The sequence below is a fragment of the Plasmodium relictum genome (genome assembly GCF_900005765.1).
Source record: "Plasmodium relictum strain SGS1 genome assembly, contig: PRELSG_00_v1_296, whole genome shotgun sequence".
In the NCBI taxonomy this organism is placed as follows: domain Eukaryota; phylum Apicomplexa; class Aconoidasida; order Haemosporida; family Plasmodiidae; genus Plasmodium; species Plasmodium relictum.
The window spans coordinates 27417-50068 of record NW_021628500.1 but is presented as its reverse complement, the minus strand read 5'-3'; the positions used below and the strand labels follow the sequence as shown (position 1 = coordinate 50068).

General features: G+C 18.2%; 1 protein-coding gene and 1 pseudogene across 2 annotated transcripts, besides 1 other annotated feature; both read right to left on the bottom strand.

Moving 5' to 3' along the window:
• Positions 1 to 2438: 2438 nt before the first annotated feature.
• Positions 2439 to 2993: a repeat region.
• Positions 2994 to 6601: 3608 nt separating this feature from the next.
• PRELSG_0023000 lies at positions 6602 to 7809 on the bottom strand (annotated as a pseudogene). Its single transcript is given in 2 exon segments — positions 6602 to 7039; positions 7042 to 7809. Coding segments are annotated over 2 exon segments (1206 nt in total).
• A 9227-nt stretch (positions 7810 to 17036) lies between these two features.
• PRELSG_0022800 (hypothetical protein) lies at positions 17037 to 18242 on the bottom strand (the record flags this gene model as incomplete). The annotated part of the gene is made up of 1 exon (XM_028680137.1): positions 17037 to 18242. The coding sequence occupies one exon, from the start codon at positions 18240 to 18242 to the stop codon at positions 17037 to 17039; it is 1206 nt and encodes a 401-aa protein (XP_028531105.1).
• Between the last annotated feature and the right edge of the window lie 4410 nt (positions 18243 to 22652).

Genomic DNA, 22652 nt, shown 5'->3' with positions numbered 1-22652 from the left:
CTTATATTTCAATTTTTTGAATTTATATCTAAATTTCTTAATAAATGTAAAATAAAAGAAAGTTCTTTAATTTTTTAATAATCATGCAATGAATATATCATATTATTTTTAATTCAGCCACACATAAATTTATTTGTATAAATCTCATAGTTTTTATTCAATTATTTTAAAATAACTAAGTAAATTTATTTAATATTTTTTTTTATATTGTTATCATAGTTGTTATACGTGTTTTATTATAATATCTGTTTTCATAAACAATGAAAATTTGTCTTATTTCATCTTAAAAAAGTTTTTTTTAATTTTAATAAATATATAAATATAACTTTTTTTGTTTTATTTGTTTTCTCTTTAATCGTAAAGAGTTCTCGTGAATATTAAGATTATTATATAACATTATTTTGTGTTTATTTGGTTAATAAAAGATGTTATTAACCTTTTATAATACATAAAGTTAGTTTACTAATCATGAAAATATAAGTCGGCTATGCACTGACTCTAATTATAAAAAAAAAAAAAAATTTTAATTTTTTTTTTTTCGAACTTTTCGAATGAAAAGGTTATTAATTTTAATTTGAAAAATAGAAATTAATGTATAAAATGTATAATGTTTATGTTATATTCTATTTGTATATTTTGAAATAACACTGAATAATTTAGAGTATACTTTTTGTTATTTGTTATAAATTTTTTGCATTTTTAATTAAAAGAATATACTTATTCTTTGTAAATAAAAATACATTTGTAAAAGCAAAATATAAGTCTGTCAAGCAATACAGAATTATTTAATTCAAATTAAATGTTATATATTATAAGTATTACTATGTATATGTTAAAATAAGCATATGCATATAATAAAAACCCGTATATTTAGTTATACATGCTCTCTATTAATATATTTGTTTAATACTCTAGCAAAGTCATAAAACAGGAAATTAATAAATCAGTATTTCATTAAAAACATTCGATTTAAAATTAAATATTTTTTAGACATAATAGTATTAGTTCATGTAAAAGTGATTTATTTGTTGAGCGTTCAATGACTTTGCTAGAGTTCTGGATAAACAAATTAATGGAGTTGTAAAGATGCCCCTACTGATTTTAATTGTTGTAAAAAAATATTTATATTATTAATACATAAACTTTACACATGTAGTTTACATAACTGAGCAATTATTACTTTAGAAGTATTAATTTACTTAAATAAAAATGTGCCTTTTCTTTTATTAAAAATTTGAATCACAGTTATTAAAAAATATTATTAACCTTTTATAAAATAATTGTTATTCATACAGAAAATAACGAGTTAGCCATGCATTCGCTAGTTTTAAAAAAAAAAGATCAAATTAATTTTTTATAATGAAGGACTTAATGAAATGATTTTTTTTGTAAAATTTTTGTTATCGAATTGGTTTATTAATTGTCTGCTTAATGAGTCTTCTAGGGTATTAAACAAACAGATTAATAAAGAGAATATATAACTAAATATACAGATTTTTAATATATGTACTTATTTTTTATTATATTGATTTGTTAATTGATCATTTAATGACTTTGCTAGAGTATTAAACAAACAAATTAATAAAGAGCATTGTATAACTAAATATACGTTTATATATATATTAGTTTTTAATTATTATAAACGAGTTTTTATTTACAAAGAATTACTTATTCTTTTAATTAAAAACATACAGATAAACTATAATAATTAATAAAGTCAAAATTTTATTATATTCAATGTTATTTCAAAATATACATTGAATAATACATAAACATTTCTTTTATCTCTTAAGTTTTAATAAGTTAACATTTATTCTTTTAATTTTTTTTAAAACACTAAAAAAAAAATTGAAACATAACATAACATAAAATAATTTCAACAACCAAAAAAAAAATATATTTAATTTTTTTTTTTTTTTTTTAATTACAAAGAAGTATATAATAAAAATAAACAAACAAAAAAAAATAACTTTATTTTTTTTTTTTTTTCTTTTTTATTAACTAGCGTCAGTGCATGGCTAATTTGTACGTACACAAGTAGTAAACTAGCTTAGTGTACTACAAAAGGTTAATAACTAATTTTATTAACCATATATATAATAATATTTATAATATATAACATTTAATTTGAACTAAGAAATTTTGTATTGCTTAGCAGACATATTCTACTTTAACAAATGTATTCTTATCTACAAAGAATAAGCATATTCTTTTAATTAAAAACACACCTACAGAATTAGTCTATAAAAAATAAATTAAACTCTATTTATTCATTGTTATTTCAAGTTACGCAAATCGAATATGACAAAAACATTATATTTTATATACCTTAATTTTTATCTTTCAATTAAAAATTAGTAATTTTGCAACTCAAAATATCAGCAGTAGTATGCTAATTTTATGCTACAAAAAGTTTAACCTTTTTTTATTAACTAAGCATCTAATCCCATCTTCATATCTTTATATATTTTCCCACTTTTCTTTAACTAGTACTTCAGGTATGACATTGCTTTTTCCATAGATATCAAAATGACCTTTTGGTTCTAACAAACTAGTATATATATATTTCCTTTTATTTTTGTCAGAAACTTATACTAAATTCTTTAACTGATTTTTATGTTTCTCTTATAGCATAATAGTTTAATTTTAGCCAAAGGAATCTGAATTTCATTTCCTCTATAATATACAAGTACAGCCTTTAGAACAGTACCATTAGCCTCTGTAATTCTATAAGGAAAAGACTAGTAAGGTTTATATCAACAATTTCCACTGTAATGTTTTATTTGTTTCTCTCATAATCGGACGGTTCACATGAAATGATATCTCCCATAATAATACCCATTTTTTTATCTTTTGACTTTTCATCAAGTTTATTTAGATCTCTATATACCTTTTTCCAATGATCTTTTAAATGAAGGATTCTCACTTCTAACTATGTTTCAGATATTAGTCTAGATAAACCTAGGCATATGCAATTAATTCCAAACGTAGCATGATAAGCCATATGGAAACATGATAGAGTAAAATAGTATATTAAATATTAATAAAGAAATCAAAAAATACTTATAAAAAGATATAAACAAGATAGAATAATTGGCATAGATAAAATTATACCAATTATACAAAAAAATTCAGACTTCAATATCACATTTAATATATGGTTAATGCTTATTTAAATTTAATAGAATTTATCCATAAAAAAAAGGAGTAAATGATAATATAGAAGGTTTTTTAAATCACAAAAAAAATGATAGTAAATCAAGTTCTCTCTAAATTCATCGGAAACTGAAAGTAATGATTTTTTCAGCATTGTAACGGATAAAGTAACCTTAGGTGTATTGGGTTCTTTACTTGGTGGTGGCATAGTATTTACTTTTTATTATAAAAAAATAATATTAAAAAATTAAAAGAATCATGGAATTTGAGGAATATAAATATAGTAATGATTTATGTGATTTAAATAAAAAAGAATTTATCAAGGTATCTTTTTATAAAAATTAACACTTAAAAAGAAATGAAAAAAAATTGAATCATAATTTTTACATTTAAATTATATAATCTTCTAGTATTGATTTATTAATTGCCTGTTTAACGACTTTGCTAGAGTGTTAAAGAGACAAATTAATAAGAAGTATATATAAATAAATATACTGACTTTTAGTGTATTACTTTGACATAATATATACCTATTTACAAAGAATAAGTATATTCCTTTAATTTATAAATGCACATAAATAATTAAGTTATAACAAATAACAAAATCATACTTTAAGTTATTCAACGGTATCTCAAAATATATGAATCTAATATAACACAAACATTATATTTTTCATACATTAATTTTTATATTTCAATTAAAAATTAATTTTCACTTAAATAAAAATATTGCCAAAAAAAAAAAAAAATTTTTTTTTTTAAATAATTACAAAGATATATAAAAATAAAATAAACAAAAAAAAAAATTTAGCTATATATATTTTTTTCTTTTTTAACTAGAGCCATAATATGAATGATTTGTATTTTTCTGAATATTAGCTTTATATATTATAAAAAAGTTAATAGCATCTTTTATTAACCAACATAGTAAAAATAAGTATATAAACTAAAAAATCAGTATATTTAGTTATATATGCTCTCTATTGATTTATTTATTTAATACTCTAGTAAAGTCATTAAACAGGTGGTCAATGAATAAATTCATTGCCTTAATTAATGTACAGTTTGAGGTTTGTCTTAATAAAACTTATATATATGTTCGTGGTTAATTCCATAGTACTAAACAATTATTTATAACTTAAACAATTATTCCTTTATCTAAGAGTACAATGTATGCAATAAGTTACTAGAACCTTGATCAATTTAGTGTGTTACATTACCATTTTTTTGACACGTCTCGGTTATGATTATATCATATCTTCTTTTTTTTATTTTTTTTTTTTTTGGAGAATGAATTTTTATGGAGAAACATTGAAAAAGAAAAGGATAGCAAGTGGATTGCTTTTATTTTACTTAACTTTTATAGATTTTTGTTTTCTTAAAGTTATTTAATTAATTTTTCGTATTAAAAAAAATAGAATCTATAATACAAAATTATAAGGGGATCCTAAAACTTGCTCTTTATTAACATGGATATTCATTACTTTTATCCAAGTCTTTGAATATCCAATTAATAAAGCAGCAGGCAATTAATAAGCCAAATATATATATGTACTGCCTTTAACCTTCCATTTTCAATTTTAGTTACTTTATATGTAATTTGATTTATTAATTTTCCATTCAATGACTTTGATAATGTATTGAATAAACAAATTAATAAAGAGGATATACATAAATATTTACTAATTTTAATTGGATATTATTTCTTATGTAGAAGTTGAATTTAAAATTAATTTTATAAATAATTTTTAAATAATGCTTCATTAAGGGAAACAATGCTCATTATTTAGTATAAAAGATTAATTCCATAAATAATAATTTAAAATTAATGAATATATGGAAATATCGTAAAAAATAAAATATTGTAAAAGAATATATTATTATGAATGATTATACATACTCATATAACTTATAATCCTAATCCTCATAAGATTTACCTATAAAAATTCATAACAAATATTATCACAGTACTTCATTAATTGAAAGTTCATTGAGTCTAATAAAGTATTGAACAAATAATTTAATAAAAAGAATGCAGAGATATCTCTACTGATTTTATTTATTGTAAAAGAATATGTTTATGCTAATAATATATAGTTTTTATTCATATAATTTACATAATTGAGCAATTATAGATTAAAAGGTATTTATTTACTTTAATAAAAATACACTTATTTGTTTTTATTAAAAATTCAAATCCTCATTAAAATTATTTATTATGTAAAATAATTAATTAAAAAAAAAAAATTTAATTATAGTTATAATTGTATTTTAAAAATAAGTAATAATTTAATAATATTGAAAGTATAATTCTTTTATTTTTACTTTAAAATTTAATTTTTTTTTTTTTTATTTTAAAAACTAATTTGATTTGATTAAAAAATATTGCAAGCATATTTCCTTTAAAAATTTTTCTACTATCTATACCAAAAAATTTTCATTTCTTTTTTTTTTTTTTAAATGAATAAGAATAAATATAAAAAAAACACATTCAAAAAAAAAAAATTGTCATCTTTTTTTTTTTTTAAATTAGCGAATTCATGGACAACTCCCTATTTCCAGTATAAACAACTATTACTATATAAAAAGTTAATAATATCTTTTATTAACCACACAAATACTAAACACATCTTTATCTCAATTTTTGTAATTATTTCAAAAAAAGAGTAATATAATAAATAGTATCGTGATGGTAGTTCATTGAGTAATATATTAAAAATTAATATAATAAATAAATAATCTTATTTAACATAACAATTCAAAAATTTTTTTTATTTATTAACTTTTAATAAATAAAATTGAAATTCTATTGATAACTTTTAAAATTATATTTTTAACTATTGATTTATGAGCTAACTGTTTGAATACTTTTAAAATATTTTAAAAGAGCCAAATTAGTAATGTTTAAACTCTCATAAATTTTTGTTTATTAATTAAAATAAACAATCCCAATAAAAGAACAAAAATTTTGCAAATAAAAAATTCTTCATAAAAAATAAATTCTTTTTTCATAAAAAAAACGAAACTAATTTTTTTTTAAAATAAAAATTATTACACATATTTTAATAGTTTTTTTTCTATTTTTATAACATATAAATCTCTACAAATGTATTTCTGCAAATGTGTTTTTTTGTATATGTATGTAATAAAATATTGCTACGCATATGATAGTATATATAGCATTATACATGTATTTTTCTAGTATTATGCATGTACTAATAGCATTTATATGATTGGTTCATTATTTTAAAAAATTTAAAAGGTAAATGAAGTCTTTTATTTGCCAACTATTAATTAAATGTATATTCCATAAAATAATATTATTTTTATCCCCTTTACGTTAATATTAACTGTGAAATAAATATATTAAAAATATATATATTTTACTTAAGCATATTTACAATAGTAATGTTTTATTTTTATATATATTTTAAGTAAAAAAAATTTAGATAATATCTTCAGTAGATCTAAATATTCTATGGGTCATTTCATTCACATCCTTCAATGGTAATGAAACAGAATTTAATCGTAAAGTTTCAGTAACTAATGCTTTTACATTTTCCATATCTTTGAAGTACTCTTTTAAATTTGATTCACGAAACTTTTTCAGTTCTTCTGTTACATAATGTACAGATATTAGTTTTTCCAAATAATAAATATTATACAACTGGTGAACTACAGTCAATGTTAAGTTACTAGGATCTAATTTAACAATACGTTCCATTATTCTGAGATATGAATTCTTAAATTGATCATATGATATATCGATATTCATTTCTTTATATAAATAATAAAGTGTATCTATTATAATAGAATCAATATGCATACTATATTCATTATCACATGATTTATTATATAAATTTTTAACTACTGTGTAAAGTGCTATATATTCAATATGAAATAATTGCTCCACATAACTTTCATTTTTTTCGTGTTTAAGAAATCTATTATTATAATTTTAGAAGCATCTTTAACAGAATTTTCTATTATTATTGCTAATTCATAATTATGATGATTAAAAAATGGTATATGTATTCCTTCCAATTTTTTATAAACATCATATATCACATTCCTTAAAATTGGTGTAATATCACTTATATTTATTACATCTTCTCCTTTATATATATTATTCAATAATCCTTGAGAACAAGAATGTTCTAACAACAAAATATGGGACATGCGATTGATCCTCTCATCTGTCTCATGATAGTGTTGTAAATTAATACGTTTAATTATTCTACTATATACATCCATCAATTCTGCAAATGACAACGATATTCCCTCTACTTTGAATCTACCATAAATAATCGAAAGGTTTTTTTCTTTATTGTACATAGTATCATGTTTACAATTACCTTCTTTTATATAATCACTTAATATTTCATAAGATGATGAAAACTCCGCATAAATGAATCTACTTAATAGATCTTTTCCACTCAAAAAATTTGCTCTTTCATCAATTCCATCATCAAATATTGTTTCTTGAACCGTTTCTGCAAGATTCCTCTTAGTAAAAAATCCTAATTCATAATTATTTAATGGTAATACATACTTGAGTAAACTTGTTAATGTATTAACATTCAATACAAATGCTACTGAGCTAGAAAATAATAATAATAAATTAAAAAAATTGTATACTTTTGATAAATCCATTTCAATGATAATGAATAATATTTATAAATTTTGAGTTTTCTTTATAATTATATTCCTATAAATATTAATAAACATTGTTAATATAACAGAAAATATAACTATTAACATATAAAAATAAGAGTAAATATTAATTTAAGAATAACAATGATTTTTGTTAAAAAAGTTTAAATATATTTAAATGTTTTATAAATACACTTTTTTTATTCAAATACATTTTATAATATATATATATATAGTTATAAACTTGTTTCTTTCATTTATGAGATAATATTTATAAAAGAAATGTTTATTTTAATATTTAATGTAGAAAAGAAAAAAATTTAACATAAAATAAACAGATAAATTTGCAAAATAAAATATCTTAATTATCGATAATATGCAATGCATTTAAAATAATTTTATATTTTTATGTTGTAAAGGTAAAAACTCTGCATGCATCATAGTTTTTCTACTTGAGTATTACATCAAAAATCAATATGAAACTACAAAAAATATTGACTTTTTTTATTATAAGTAATTTCCTGTCAATGTATATTTTTTTTTTTTTTCAAAAAAAGGAAATTAATAAATCACTTAAAAATAAAGGAGATATTTTAAAAATTGTTATTTACCAAAAAAAAAAAGTAAACAAATATTTTAAAATACAAATTGACAAAAACAAAATAATATAAACGAATCACCAAGAAATATAATTCAATGAAAAAGAATACGTTTACAGTATTTCAAAACAGAAAAATTAATAATGAGAATATAATAACATTGTCACTTATATTAATTATAATATAGCCTCTTATTATAGGTAATTATATATTTTTTATATAATTATGCTATATAAAATAGCATAAACAAATTTGACTTATATTTTAATTTTAATCAAGTTCTTCTATAGTTTTTTTTGAAAAACTATTATTAGTTATATTTAGAAACTAAATGATTCATACAACAATATTATATGTAAAAATAAAATAAAACTCATTATTATTTTATTTTTTATAATATTTTTTTATACAATTAAATTAATACAAATACATTTATTACAACTATTTTATTATATATATAATTCGATACTTGTCTTTCAAACATCTTATATATATATTATAAAATTTTTTAACTTTTTCATCTTATTAAAATTTCAGAAATGTAAATGATACCCTTTATTATCCATTAAAAAAACTTTTACGGTATTATACTATAAAAAATATAATATTTTTAATTATTTTTAAAATGAACCGAAAACGAAAAATTATTTTTTTTTTTTCAAATAAATTATTACAATGTTTGCTATATTATAAATAATGAAAAGAAAAGAAATAAAATTTCATTCTCTTCAACTTCTTTTTTTTTTAAATTAGATTAATATATAATTAAATTAGCTATATTAGAAAATATATTAATTATAGGCAAATGCAGAATTGTTCTTATTTTTTTTTTTTTTCTTGAAATATTCTATAATATATTATTGTGCAAATTTCTACTAAAAACAATGAAAGGAAAAAAAAAAGTTCATTAAAACTGATTAATCAAAATATATTTTTATGGTGATTTTTATAATATTTACTTATTATGATAAAGAAAATTTGAATATAAAATGAATGCTTATTAAAATAATAAAAAAAAAAACTACCATAAAAAAAAAATTTCTAATAAGATATAAAATTAAATATATAATAAAACAAGAAAAAGTTAAAATAAAAAATTTATATGTTTAGTATATTCTATTATTTTTATTTTCTAAATTCATAATAAGACATTATTTCCACAAACATATGCAAAAAATATCAATTCCTTATTATCACTATAAATTATATATAATAAAATAAATTAACTAGGCTAAAATAGTTATATTTTTTAAAAAAAACATACTCATTTATCAAAAAAGAATAATATGTTATAATTTTTCACTATAAATCTTTATACATTAGCTAATAAAAGATACGAAACTTTTATATAATAACAGATTGTTCATATAATGTGTATTGAAATAACCATAGATTTGCTACATTTAAAATAAAAAAAAATGAATTTATTTTTTTTTTTTAATTATATAATAAAAGGACTCAATGAAACATATTTTTAGTAAAATTTTTACCGTCAAATTGAATTAATTTTAAACCAATAAAAAAATTGTATTTGCAGTTTCTTGAGAAAAAAAAAAAGGATTTTGTTTTTTGAATATTTAATTTTTACATACTTTTGAAATATTGTTGATAATTATAATTAAATTTGTTTGTTTTAAATAAAATTATTTTTTACATAAGTAATAATTTTAATGAGAATTTAAATTTTTAATAAAATAATAAATGTCTATTTTTAATAAAATAAATAAATTCCTCTTAATTATTGCTCATTTATGTAAACTATATGTATAAATATTATGTATTATTGGCATAAATATATTTTTTTGTAATAAATAAAATCAGTAGATATATGTCTTCATATTCTTTATTAAATTGTTTGTTTCGTGCTTTAGCAAATTCACTGAACGGGCAATAATATAAATCATACACTGAAATAATTTTTTAATAAGTTAATAATAACTATAAATCAACAACAAAAAATTATTATAACATAGAATAATTTTTTGTCAAATTATTTAATAATATTTATAAGGAGTTAATTTTCATTTATAATATTTATTATTATAGTAAAAAAAGAATAATAAAAATAAAATAAAAATAGAAATACCTTTACAAGTTCTTTATTAATTTAACTGATCATAATACTCTAAATACCCTTGAATGGCCAAATAATAAAGTGATACCATTCTTTAACATTGGTTAATAAAAGCTATTATTAGCCTTTTATAAATTGAGCATTGCTGTATATATATGTAGAAGAATTGAAGTTAGTTGTACACTAACTTTGATGAAAAAGGCGCTTAATAGAATTACATACTCATCAAAATTTTTCAAACTAATGAAAGTTAAAAATTCATAAAAGACAAATCTTTTTAAAATTTTTGAATATCTCAAATTGAAAATAACTTTTTTTTTTTTATATATATATACACATTTTTATGTATTATTTTTTAATTCTGTTTTTTTAAATAACAAAAGAAGTGAGTATAAATGAAAAGAAGAGATACTGCTTAAAGTAGATAAAAATATCTAAGGAAGCAGTGAAATATTAAGAGAGAAAATATTTCATCAAGTATATTATGTTAGTGTTTATGTAAATATATTTATTATATATTTTCTACATATTTTACATGTGAATATTTATGCATATAAATAATTGAACATTTAAGTAACTTTAAATTATACTATTACATAATAGAAGTAATAAATCCCAATTAAATTAGTGTAATCATTTATTTATGCTCTTTATTATTTTGCTTATTCAATACCTTATTTATTGATTGTCTATTTAATGACCTTGATAGAGTATTAAATAAACAAATTAATAAAGAGCATGTATAATTATATATATTGATTTTTAGTTTATATATACTTATTTTTATTATATACGGTCACATTTAGTATGTATATACATATAATCTTTAATTTGAATTAAATAATTATGTATTTCTTAACAGACATATTTTTACTTTTTACAAATGTATTTTTATTTTCAAAGAATAAGTATATTTTTTTAATTAAAAAACAATCACAAAATTTATAACAAATAACAAAAATTAAACTCTAAGTTATTCAATGTTATTTCAAAATATACAAATCAAATACAACAAAAAAATTTATACTTTTATACATTAGTTTTATATTTTAATTAAAAATTAATAACCTCTCAACTTCAAAATCGTCAACAACTCCAAAAAAAAAAAAATTTTAATTTTTTTTTTTTTTATAACTAGCGTCAGTTCATGACTGACTTGTATTTTCCTAACTAGTAATTTAAATTTATATTACAAAAGGTTAATACATTTTTAATATGTTTAGCTTACAATTTGTCCAAGAAATTTCTAAAAATTTCTTTTTTTCCCTTATTTTATTTAGATAGAAAATTAAACATTATTTTGTAACATTTTTCCATCATTATTACATGATAAATCAAGTAATTCTAAATATACATTATAAAAGCTCTTAATACTTTATAAAATCTTACCAGTATATACTGGATAGCACCAAATAAAAGGTTATTATGTCATTTGGTTATACGATAATTTAAATGATTTTCTTTTGCTTCTTTAAATAGAGTTTCGGAACAATTTTATAGATTGATCTATATATTTAAATAACTTCGAAATTTACTGCGAATCATCTTATGATTATGGTATTAATGAACCATGAATTAATCTAGTGTGCACCATAATTTTTTAAAACATTTATTATTTGAGTTTCTAATTTTTTAAAATTTTCAATATTTTTATGCATATCATTGATAGGAATAGAAAACATTTCTATTTTTTTATTTATATCATTTTCATTAGTGGTAAATAATTTTATTAAATTTTTATTATTATGCATATGCTCTAAATCTATTTTTATTATTTTTATTGTTTTTAAATTTAGAATATTATTGATAACTACTAATTTTATTAAAACATTTTGATTAATATTTTTTAATATTTCATTTATAAATTCTTTTAATTCATGAGGTTTTTAAATTATATTTTCTCTGAAGGTCACTTTTCTTTTCTTTTAATATTTTATGTACATTATTTATAAAATTTATTATAGGAAATATGTTTTTATGTTCTATTTTTGAAAAATTATTTTTGAACAAAACATACTAAAATTTCTCATGGCTCCATTTGCAATATGATAATCTCTATAAATAGAAAAACTTGAATTAATTTCATTATTTTTTTTTTTTATGGAATTGACATCAGCATTATATTAGCTCTTTCTCTTTCTTCTATTCATTATTTCTATGTTTTTTTTTAGATAAAGTTTTAGTGTTTTCTTAATGTAAATTATAATTAATCTTTATTTCAGAATCTACAATATATCTAAAAGTAAAAAATTTTATATTTGCTTTATATTATATAAAATAAAAAAATATATGTACTTTTTTCTAATTGTATAACAAGGTTATGACCCCTAAAAGTTGAAATATTCTATAAATCAACTACACCCTTTAAACTATGGTATATTTCGAGTAAATTACCACATATTTTTTGTAAATAAGGGGAGGAATATTATAAAACAAGATGCATTTTGCAAATCAATGGAATTATTTTGTAAATCCCGAGATATATATATGTATAATAAATTGAATGTATTCATTTGTGAATTATGGAAATCATATAAAAAATTAGAAAAATTAAATTGTAAATTAGAGAAATTATACTGAAAGCATAGAAATATATATTTTTAAATAATATTTTTTTAAATTATGTGGATTATTATGTGTGTTAGGATTCCATTGTAAATTATGTGAGATATGTAATAAATTATAGGGAATGATTCTTGTAATCTATGAACCATATATTGCATATCATAATTATTTTGTAAGTCTAGAGTATCACATTGTAAATTAAATGTTTCATTTTGTAAATTAAAAGCATTATTTTGCAGTTCAGGTGTAGTAATATTGCAAATAAAAAATAGCATTTAATAAATTATATGTATTATTTTTTAATTCAGGAGTAACATGTTATAGATTAAAAGTAGTGTTTATTTAAGATGTATAGGCATTTTTTTGTATTTGAAGACTAGTGCATTGTAAATTAGAAGTGTTTTGCAATTCTCCAATATTACTTTGTAATTAACTGGAACCATTTTATAATTTATTGATAATATTTTGTGATTCGTTAATTTATTGATTATTTAATGACGTTTGATAGGTATTAAATAATCAAATTAATAAAGGGAATATAGAACTATCTCCGCTTCATTAAATAATTATAACTTAACTTTTAAAGGAAAATGAACAAATATTAAGTGATTAAAATACGTAATATGAAATAATCACTTTATTTCATATAACTTTTAAAATATAATAATAAAATATATTTTTAACTCTTGGTCAATAAATAACATTAAAAAGGAATATTATACATATAAATTTTTATTTGTATATGTAAGGTATGAGAAGAAAATACAAACATCAAAATACATACACTAGATAATATTAATTATAAAAAAAAAAAAAAAAAGATTATGTAGAGATAGATGTGTATATTAATATTAATTTTTTTTTTTTTTTTTTTTTTTTTGTAAGAAGAAATAACTTTAAAGATTGATTCTTGTTATTTGGTAATAAAAGTGTATGATGTATATAGTATTGATAACGTATTATAAAAGTGATAAATAATAAAGTTGGCATTAAGTTTAATTTATAGATAGTTAATAATCTTTTGTAATAATTAATATTATAATATATAAAATAAGTTGTAACAATTATCCATGCTCATTATTAATCTTCCTACTCTATGCATAAGTCAATGAACGCAGTTAATAAATTAATTGGATACAAAAATAGAAAATCAAAGTTGACGCAGAAAGAATCACATTATATTGGAATTATATCATAATGGAGTATAAACTGGAAAGGTGCTATATGAATAGCTTTAATGATATAGTTGATTTATGTAAGCCTTACAAGTTGTTATTAAAAATAAAATTAGGATCTGTCTAAATTTTAAGTACTCAAAGAATTTCCAAAATAACAAAGCATTGTATACTTTCGATGGATGAAGTATATAAATTAATACATATAATAGTGTCTCTATCATATTGTAATTGAATAAAATAATTATTTACAAATGAAGAAATAACTAGTATGTATTACATTTTCAAATTAAGTTATCTAGCCTTTTGTTTGCATATTGCTCAATATAAGATTTTATTTAACTTTTTTTTATTTCTTTAAAATAATAAAAAAAAAAATACATATACAAGTTTTTAGTGTATGGAACTTGTTCAAAAGAAGCATATATACAGATAAACATATAAAGACAAGTAAAACAAGATCTTATATGTTCATATTGGTGTAAAAGGATGTGTATCTAAAGATATACTTGCAAAAATATTTGTATAATGAAATAATTATAATAAAAATATGCGTATATTACTTTTTTTTTATAAATTTTTTTTTTTTTTTATATGTGAATAATTCATTTTATGTGAACAACTAATAACATAAAAGTATTTAATAATAGTTAATAATAAAAACTATTGAAAAACATGATTAAAAAAAATATTGTATTAAATTTATTTTATGTTATTTCTTAATAATATTTTTTATTAACCTCTTATAATATAATAATTAAATATGAGTACAGAAAAATGCAAGTTATATTTTTTTTTTTTTATATTTTTATTTTACTAAAATTTATATTTAAATTAAAAAAATTTTTTTTTTTATAACATAAAAAAAAAAAAAAAAATAATGAAATACTTATGCAAAATTTGCTCTTTTTGCCTAATCGAAATAACTTTAAAATTAAAAATTAAATTTATATTATTAAAAAGAAAAACAAAAAACTATTTTTTTTATTAATATTTAATTTTTATGTATTTTAGAAATGTTATTAAAAATTATGAAGTTTTATTTCTTTTTTTTTAATTAAAATAAATTTTATATATGATCAGTAATTTAATAAAGATTAAAATTTTTAATAAAAAAATAAAGGTATATTTTTATTAAAGTAAATAAATGTTTCTGAAGCAATAATTGCTCTGTTATGTAAATCATATATATAAAACTTACGTATTAAAAGCATAAATGCATTCTTACAATAAATAAAATTAGCAAAGACACTTTTATATACTCTTTTTTTAGCTTATTTATTCATTACTCTATCAAAGTCATTGAATAGCCGTTTAATAAATTAATTATATAGATAGTTATAATAATAATATACAATTATCTATAATACATGATTTTTATAATAAATATAATTAGTACAGATTTCTATACATGATATATATTGACTGTTTCAAATACTAAAAAAGTATTTAAATGTCTAAATAATTAACCAAGAATCTAATAAACAGATTAAAAAAAAACATGTGCGGGTAAAGATTTATACTTATTTAGTTTATTATAGTATCAATTATTACAAAATACTATTATTCACATTATCACATATTTTTTCTATACACAAAAAAAAAAAAAAAAAAACATAAACGAAAGTTAAGAAAATAATTTTTTTTTTTTTTTAATGTATTTTCTTCGTATACCTTTATACAAAATTAAAATTCAATTAATTTTATATTGCTTAATACAATAAAAAAAAGTTGTTAATACTATTTATTGATTAAGCAACTAATTAATCATAGGAATTTGTGAAATTTTCAAAGATTTTTATATAGTATATTGAACAACAAAATTAATAAAAAGCATGCAAAATAGTATCTATCAATTTTATTTATTCCACAATTATATATAATCTTTATCTGTATACTATATAAAATGAAATAAATAATTTCATATAAACTTTATAATCCTCTTATTTAAGATATTTCAACTCAATTTTTTATTATTGTAAATATATTAATTATATATTAAAAATTACTTCATACAGTTTAATAAAAATTTTCATTTATTTTATTAAAATTGCTTCATAGAAAAATTTTTTTTGCCAATTTGTTATATGTATATACACTAAAAGAAAAATAATGTTCAAAAAAATAGTTTTTTTATGTTTAGTGCATATACTTTCAGTTAAATGATTTTCCTAAATATTTTATGTACAAAACCGAGGTTTTATTTCTATTGTATTTCATCCTATTGAATATTTAAAAAGAGAAGTAATATTCATAATTTAGTATTTAGGATAAATTCTACGAGAGATATTTTATAACTAATGAATATATATGAAAATATGACAAAGAATAAAATAATGTAAAAAAAAATATTATTATTATTATTAATATCACATATTCATATATGTTATAGTCCTAATCCATATAAAATTATTATATAAAAGCTCATAAGAAATTTTATGACAGTTATTATACAAATATTCATCTTAATTTCCATAAATATTTCAAAAAAAAAGTAATACAACAAATAATGTCTTAATAGTAGTTCATTGAATGGGTTATTAATTATTAATAAATAATATATAGATAATCTTATTTAGCATATGAATTCAAAATCTCTTTTATGTAATGAACTTTATAAATGAAAATTTATTCATGTCTTTTAAAATAATATCATTTATCATTAAAAATATATTTCATTATTTCATAATGAAATATAATCCCCTTTATATTAATATTACACATGGAATAAATAAGTTCAAAAATTATATAATTTATTTATGTATAAACACAATAGTAATTTTTTGTTCTTATAAATATTTTAATTAAAAAAATTTAACTAGTCTCTGTAGTAGATCTATATATTCTAAGTGCCATTTTCCTCACTTCTTCCTGTGACATTAAAATATCTTCTGATTGTAAAGCTTCATTAACTTTATTTTCTATAGTTTTTACTACATCTCTCATGTCATGCTGTGTTTCTTGTTCATCAGGCTTATTAATTTCCCTTATTACATGATTTATAGTCAAATTATTTTCAATTTCATAAGCATTAAACAATTTATGCATTTCTTGAGTTGTTAATTCACTATGATCTAAAGGAAATACACGTTCCAGTAATCTGTGATATATATTTTTAAATTGCACATATGTTAATTCTATGGTACTTGCTGAAAAATATTTTAAAATCATTTTCAATATAAATGTACAATTATCGTAAATAGGTTTGTTAACATACACACCAGTATATACAGAATGAATTAATGAAATTAATATTAAATATTCAGTATCAAATAATTCATTTACATAACGTTCATCTATTTTTGCATCCTCACTAAATCTTTTATTAAAATATACAATAACGTCTTTAATAAGTTCATCTATTATATATTTCAAATCATTATTTTGTTCATATGGTAGCCTTATATCCAATGATTTTAATTTTTCTTCTAGTAAAAATGATTTTTCCCTTAATATAGGCATAATATCTTCTTGTTCGACTTTTTTTTCTTCACAAATTATACTCTTCAATGATTCTTCAGACACAGATTTCTCTATAGATAAAATATATTCGAAAATACTCCTCTTTTCATATAATGTAAACCAATTTCGCAAATTAGCACGTTTAATTATTCTTTTATATACATTTAATAATTGATTAATAGGTAATGTTATTCCCTCAAAACAAAATCGACCAAAAATAATTGCAAGATCTCTTTCCATACAATTAGAATCTTTGTGTATAATGAAATTTACATCTTTATATTCATCCACTATTTCTTTAGATGATAAATATTCCGCAGAGACAAATTTTTCTATGACCTCTTCTTTACTCAAAATTTTTGTATTCTCATTTTTCTCATCATGTTGTAGTCCTTGAAGCATTTCTGCAAGATTCCTCTTGGGTATTAATCCTAATTCGTAATTGTTTAATAGTAATGCATCTTTAAATAAAATTGATAATAAACTAACTTTGAATATAAATGCTATTTTATAAGCTAATAATAAATTAGAAAATTTAAATTCATTTGGAAAATTCATTTCAATAATAATGAATAATAAATATAAATTTAAATTATTTTTATATTTATATTCCCACAAATATTAATAAAAATCATTGACACAACATCAAACATAGCTCTTAATATAAAAAATAACAATTAATATTAATTAAAAAATAATAATCATTTTTAATAAAAACTTTATCATATTTCTTATTTTTTTAATTATATTTAAATATGTAATTTTATAAAAATATTACATAGTTTTAGTTTTTACCTTAATTATTTTCTTTCTGTTTTTAATTGAATTCTAAACATAAATTTGAAATAAATATATAAATTCAAATATTTATTTAGAAAGTTCACATAAAATTCACTAATGCACAAGAAATATTTTAAATATACTTCTTTTTATTCAAATTCATTATAAAATATATATATGTAGTAATAAACTAACTCAAACATTTATAAGGTAGTACTTAAAATAATTATTTTCCCTTTTAGAGTATAAAAAAAAAAAGTACAACTCATTTTTTTTTTTTATACACACAAATTAATAAAAAAACATTTTATTATATCTATTTTATTACACATACTATTCGATACTCATCTTTAAAATATCTTATATATATATTCTAAATTTTTATAAGTAATATATTTCATCTTATTAAAATTTTAGAATTGTAAATGATATCCTTTATTATCCATTAAAAAAAATTTTATATCAAACAATAAAAAATATAACATTTTTAATTATTTTTCGAATCAATTGAAAATGAAGATTTTTTTTTTTTTTTTCAAATAAATAATTGTAATATTTTTTTATTATGAATAATGAAAGGAAAAGAAATAAAATGTCATTCTCTTCAACTTCTTTTTTTTTTTAATTGGATTAACATATAATTAAATTATTTATATTAGTAAATATAATAATTATAGGAAAAAAAATAATTTTTATATATATATTTATTTTTTTTTTTGAAGTATTCTGTAATTTATTCTTTTGTAAATTTTTACTACAAATAATAAAAAGAGAAAAAAATTCATTAAAACTTATATTTTTATGGTGATTTTTGTAATATTTACTTTGATAAGGAAAAGTTTAATATAAAAATAATGCTTATTAAAATAATAAAAAAAAAATTTCTAATAATATATAAAATTAAATAAATAATAAAATAAGGGGAAATTAAAATAAAAAATTAATTTTTCAATATATACTATTATTTCTATTTTCTAAATTTATAAGACTTCATTTCCATAAATATAAACAAAAAATACGAATTCCTTATTATCACTATAAATGATATATAACAAAATAAACTAGGTTAAATAGTTATATTTCTCAAAGAAGAATATACTCATTTAGTAAAGAACGATATATTATAATTTTTCATTATAAATATCAACAGGTTTAAATATTTTTTAAATAAATTAATAAAAAATATAAATGAATAGTAAAATTTTCCTTTAATATAATATAATATAATTTTATGTCAATTTATTTAGTATAATTTATAAGGAAATAATTATCATTTGTAATACTTAGTATTCCAGTAAAAAAAATAGAGATCTGTCTATATATTATTCATTAATTTGACTGATCAAAATACTATAAAAGTTCTTGAATGTCAATTAATATAATGATACATTTCCATAACTATTCATTAAATAGAATTACCAATCTATTTCAAATGATATTATAGAATGAATATCACATAAATTAATATTTTTTTGTGTATTAATTATATATTAAAAGAGTTCAGACAATTAAGTTCATTCATCATAGTGCTTAATTTTGAATGAAATTTTACACTGAAAAATAATTGTATATTAACAAAAAAGAAAAAAAAAAAAAAAGACTAGTTTTTCCTTCTAAAGAATAATTTCCTTTTACCTAAAATGCTATACATAAAGAGTTGCATAACATATCATGTAAAATAGCCATATACTTGAATAGCATAACTTAATTTTTAATTTTTGGTTTAATTTCTTTTCTTTTATAAAAATTATTATTTATTTTAATTCTTTTATTTTTTTTTTTTTTTTGGGGAGTTATATTCCTTAATGTTTAATAAAAAATATATAAAATTTTGAGTAACATTAGCTTTGTAATGTATTTCTTAACATTTAAAGTAGATAAAATTTAACAGTTAGCATCAACTATTAATTATAAAAAATAAGGTTTCATTATTATAACATTATAATAAACAAAGCCAGTAGAGTTTATATGCTCCTTATTAATTTTACTGTTCAAAATAAGGTGAAAATACCTTAATACCCAAATTAATAAATCAAATGGCAACAATAGTAGGAATAAAAACATTATATGGAAGAATACATTAGGTTAACAATTACATTATAATATATCAAGGTATAGAGATGTTAAATTTAAAGATTTTAGATGAAATAAATAATTTAAGTGAGACTCTGGTTTATTGATTGACCACTTTCATATTTTTATAGTATTTTTAATAGTCAAATTAGTAAAGAACAAATAAACTGTGACATTTCTGCTATTTAAAAATTTTTATACTACCAAAATCTCATAATATTTTAAAATTATATAATTAATAATAATTTTAATAATTATTTACCATTTCATTTAATAAATGTGCATACAATATTTACTCATAAAAAAAAAACTTATTACACAAAATGCAAAAATTATTCTATATAAAAAAAAATATTACACCTCCCCCCCCCTTTACAGTGATTATTATGCTGTTTTCCTTAAAAACTTGATGTGAAGAAGACAAAACTTATTTATATAATATTCTTTATTAATATTATTAAAATTAACCGATAATACTATTTATTGATCACACTCTATTACCCAAGGAGAGTAATAATTTTGCTTCATTTTCTTTTTTTTAACTTGCTTTATAATCTCAGTCACTTTTAGAATATTTTCATCCACATCATTATTATATATCATTATTCAAATAATATGTTTGAATATTACTTTTTCTATAAATATGAAAATAATCTTTAGATTTCATTTCATGTATAAACCTTGACTTTTTAATTCTATTAGTAACCTGTATTATATTAACTGAATTTTATATATCTATCTCTTTTTAATAATTAATAATTTGATCTCAATAAATTTTCATTTTCCTTATCTGTATAATATAAAATAAAATTATTTTATATATTATTTTATTTTTAATCAAGTTCTTCGATGTTATTTATAATATCTTATTTTTATTCAGAATTATTATTTATTTTTAAAACTAAAATCAATTACAAAATAAAAGTTAAAAATAAAATAATATTTGTGATTTATTAATTGGGTATTCAAGGACCTTACTAATGTATTGAATAAACATATTAATAAAGGGTATATATGCAGTAATATTTACTTTTTTTTTTTTTTATAATATTAATTAATATTATAGATTTATAATTATTTATAAATTATAATTAATATCAACTTTGTAAGTTATTTATCACATAAATTATATAATACATACTAAATAAAACACATCATACATAGACTAAATCTCTAAACAAAAAAATAATGATAAAGAATAAAAAGAATAAGAAAAAATTAAATTATATTAAAAAAAAAAATTATTCTTCAAGCACATATTTATTTTTGCTTTTTTTTTTTTTTTTTTATTGCACACTGATTTGTTAATTGTGTATTCGATGACTTTGCTACATTATTCAAAGACAAACTAGCAAAGATCATAGAGATATGTCTCTACTAATTATATTTATTGTAGAATTATATTTATGCTACTCATATGTAAATTTTATATATATATAACTTACATAACTGAGCAATTATTATTTAAGAGACATTCACTTACTTTAATAAATATACACCTATTTTTATTAAAAATTTAAATCCTCATTATGATTATTTAATATTTTTTGTTTTTATTTTTAATTTTGAACTTAATTTTTATTTTAAACAATAGTTATATTTGACTACAAAAATTTTACAAAAATATTTCAATGGACAATCTTTTATTATTGATCAAAAAATAAAAGAAATTATCACATTAGTTAATAAAAAAATGTTATTAACCTTTTGTAATATAAAATTAGCTTACTAGTTAGAAAAATACAAGTTAGTCGTGTACTGACGCTTTGTCTATTTTATTTTTATACATCTTTGTAATTTTAATAAAAAAAATAATTTTAATTTTTTTTTTGGAAGTTATGGGCATTTTGAGTTGAAATACAAAGATTTATGTATGAAAAGTATAATATTTATGTAATATTCGATTTGCGTATTTTGAAATAACATTGAATAACTTAGAGTTTAATTTTTTCTATTTGTTATAACTTAATTTTGTATGTTTGTTTTTAATTAAAAGAATATACTTATTCTCCGTAAATAAAAATACATTTGTAAAAGTAAAATATGTCTGGTAAGTAATACATAATTGCTTAATTCAAATTAAATGTTATATATTATAAATATTACTGTATATAA